At 31.5% G+C, this 2,188-nt stretch overlaps 1 protein-coding gene across 1 annotated transcript in view; it reads left to right on the top strand.

The window, feature by feature from the left end:
• The first annotated feature begins 1,619 nt into the window (after positions 1 to 1,619).
• Positions 1,620 to 2,188, top strand: part of LOC102813958 (olfactory receptor 4F6-like) — a 6,610-nt gene continuing 6,041 nt past the window's right edge. The window contains exon 1 of the mRNA XM_006831913.1: positions 1,620 to 2,184. Coding sequence (XP_006831976.1) covers positions 1,620 to 2,184 — 565 coding nt within the window. The remainder of the gene's footprint in view (positions 2,185 to 2,188) is intronic.

Raw genomic sequence — 2,188 nt, 5'->3', positions numbered from 1 at the left:
TTGATGGTCTGTTCCACAGTGGGACCCTGGTCTTGTTTTTGCTGATGACATGGAGTTTTCCACCATCTCTCTCCACAGATGTAGTCAACTTGATTTCTGTGTATTCTAGTATTAGAGCGCCAGTATTAGAGGCCTTTATTTCCTCAGTTGTTTTATGTTATCATAACAAGTCAGACCTGGTTTTGAAATATATTTCATAAACAATTCATTCCTTCAACTTTTCCATATAATTTGATATTTGTATTGTTTTAAATCTAATATAATTATAAAAATAATATATGTACTTAAAGATAGCTTAAGATTTTTAAAGAGACTGAGTAGTTCTAAGGAATCCTGGTGTAGCGTTGCAGGATAAGCACTGGACTTAAACCAGTCACTGCTTGGAAACCCTATATAAGGGCGCTATGAGTGCAAACTGACTAGATGGCTCTTTAACAACCATTCATTCAAAAACTCAAAAACAAACAGTTACTTAAAAATTTAGCACTATATCATTTGTTTATTTTTATCATGATTGGCATTATAAAGAAAAATGTTCCTAACTCTTCCATTAATTTCAATTATTGAATTGGATTGTATATTACAATATATATAAACCTAATGTTTAGGACTTAAATTGCTTCAAGCTTATCACTGTAAATAAAATGTGATGGACATTTTTGTTGAAAACTTCTGTATAAATAAAATTCCAAAAGTATTATTACTGTTGCAAAAGGTATGGATTCATGATTCATAACACACAATTTCAACTGTCCTTTTAAGCTTTAAATCAGTTTTACTTCCTCCAGTAATGCAAGCAAGTGCATATTTCTCTTAAACTTTTCCATCTTTAGTAATAATAATTTTAAAACATTTTTCTAATTTAAGGAAAATAATAATATTTTATTTTGTTTCTTTTATCTCTAAGGATATATATATTAGAGTCTTGGTGTGGTGCTAGAGGATAAGCACTGGACTGAAATGTCATTTGAATTACAAAGCCGGTGGTTCAAAGTCAACAGCTTTGGCACTTAATAACAACTCAATGGCACTTAATAACAACAATATAAACACACACACACACATGCATATATATACATATATATATTTTTTACATTTCTGAATGGTAGACTGTTTTTAAGCACATGTAAGAAACAGTCCCCAGAGGTGTCTCAACAGTTCTTACACATTTCTGTTCTTATAATTTTTTCTTCTTGACTATTTTTAAAACATTACCTATTCAAAAAAAAAACACCTTTTTCTAAATGTGTTTATAAAATCTATGAGTTTTCTGGGGTTTTATTAATTTTTCCTTTTAATCTTCACTCTTTTCTTTTACCTGAATTCCTTGAGTTTATTTTTCTGACTTCTTAAATTGCTTGTTTAGTTCATAAAGTTGAATCAAACCATTTAAAACAATAGATTACCTCTAAGTACAAATTTGGCCATATATATTAATCTTTTACACTGTGAATTTCTTTTATTTTATAAATGGTCTCCAATAAATTAAAAATATAAACTTGGTAATAACTTTAAAATGATAAATATTTAATATTACTTTCAGTTCCTCTAAGTTAACTTCTTCCTTCTTTCTTTCTTTCAGGTAATTTCATAGTCTTCCCTTCAGACTTTCTGATTCAATGGACCAAGTAAATGGCTCTGTGGTAACTGAGTTTGTATTGCTGGGACTTGCACATTCTTTGGGAATGCAACTTCTCCTTTTTCTCTTCTTCTCGCTATTCTATGTGGGAATTATCTTAGGAAACCTCTTCATTTTATTCATAGTGGTTTTCGATCCTCTCCTACAATCGCCCATGTATATTCTGCTGGCCAACCTATCACTCATTGACTTGGGTCTTTCATCTACCACAATTCCTAGGATGATTTCTGATCTTTTCAGTGACTATAAAGTCATTTCCTTTCAAAGCTGCATGGTACAAATATTCTTTATCCATGTGATGGGAGGAGTTGAGATGGTGTTGCTCATCGCAATGGCATATGACAGATACACAGCCATCTGTAAGCCTCTCCATTATCTAACTATTATGAATCCCAGAATGTGCACATTTTTGGTAGTGTTTGCTTGGGTCATTGGAGTGATTCATGCTGTGACTCAGTTTGTTTTTGTTGTAAACTTACCTTTCTGTGGTCCTAATAACATAGGAAGCTTTTACTGTGATTTTCCTCGGGTTATTAAACTTGCCTGTAT

This window comes from Chrysochloris asiatica, unplaced genomic scaffold (genome assembly GCF_000296735.1).
Source record: "Chrysochloris asiatica unplaced genomic scaffold, ChrAsi1.0 scaffold00004, whole genome shotgun sequence".
Classification (NCBI taxonomy): Eukaryota; Metazoa; Chordata; class Mammalia; order Afrosoricida; family Chrysochloridae; genus Chrysochloris; species Chrysochloris asiatica.
This window is presented reverse-complemented; position numbering and strand designations above follow the sequence as displayed.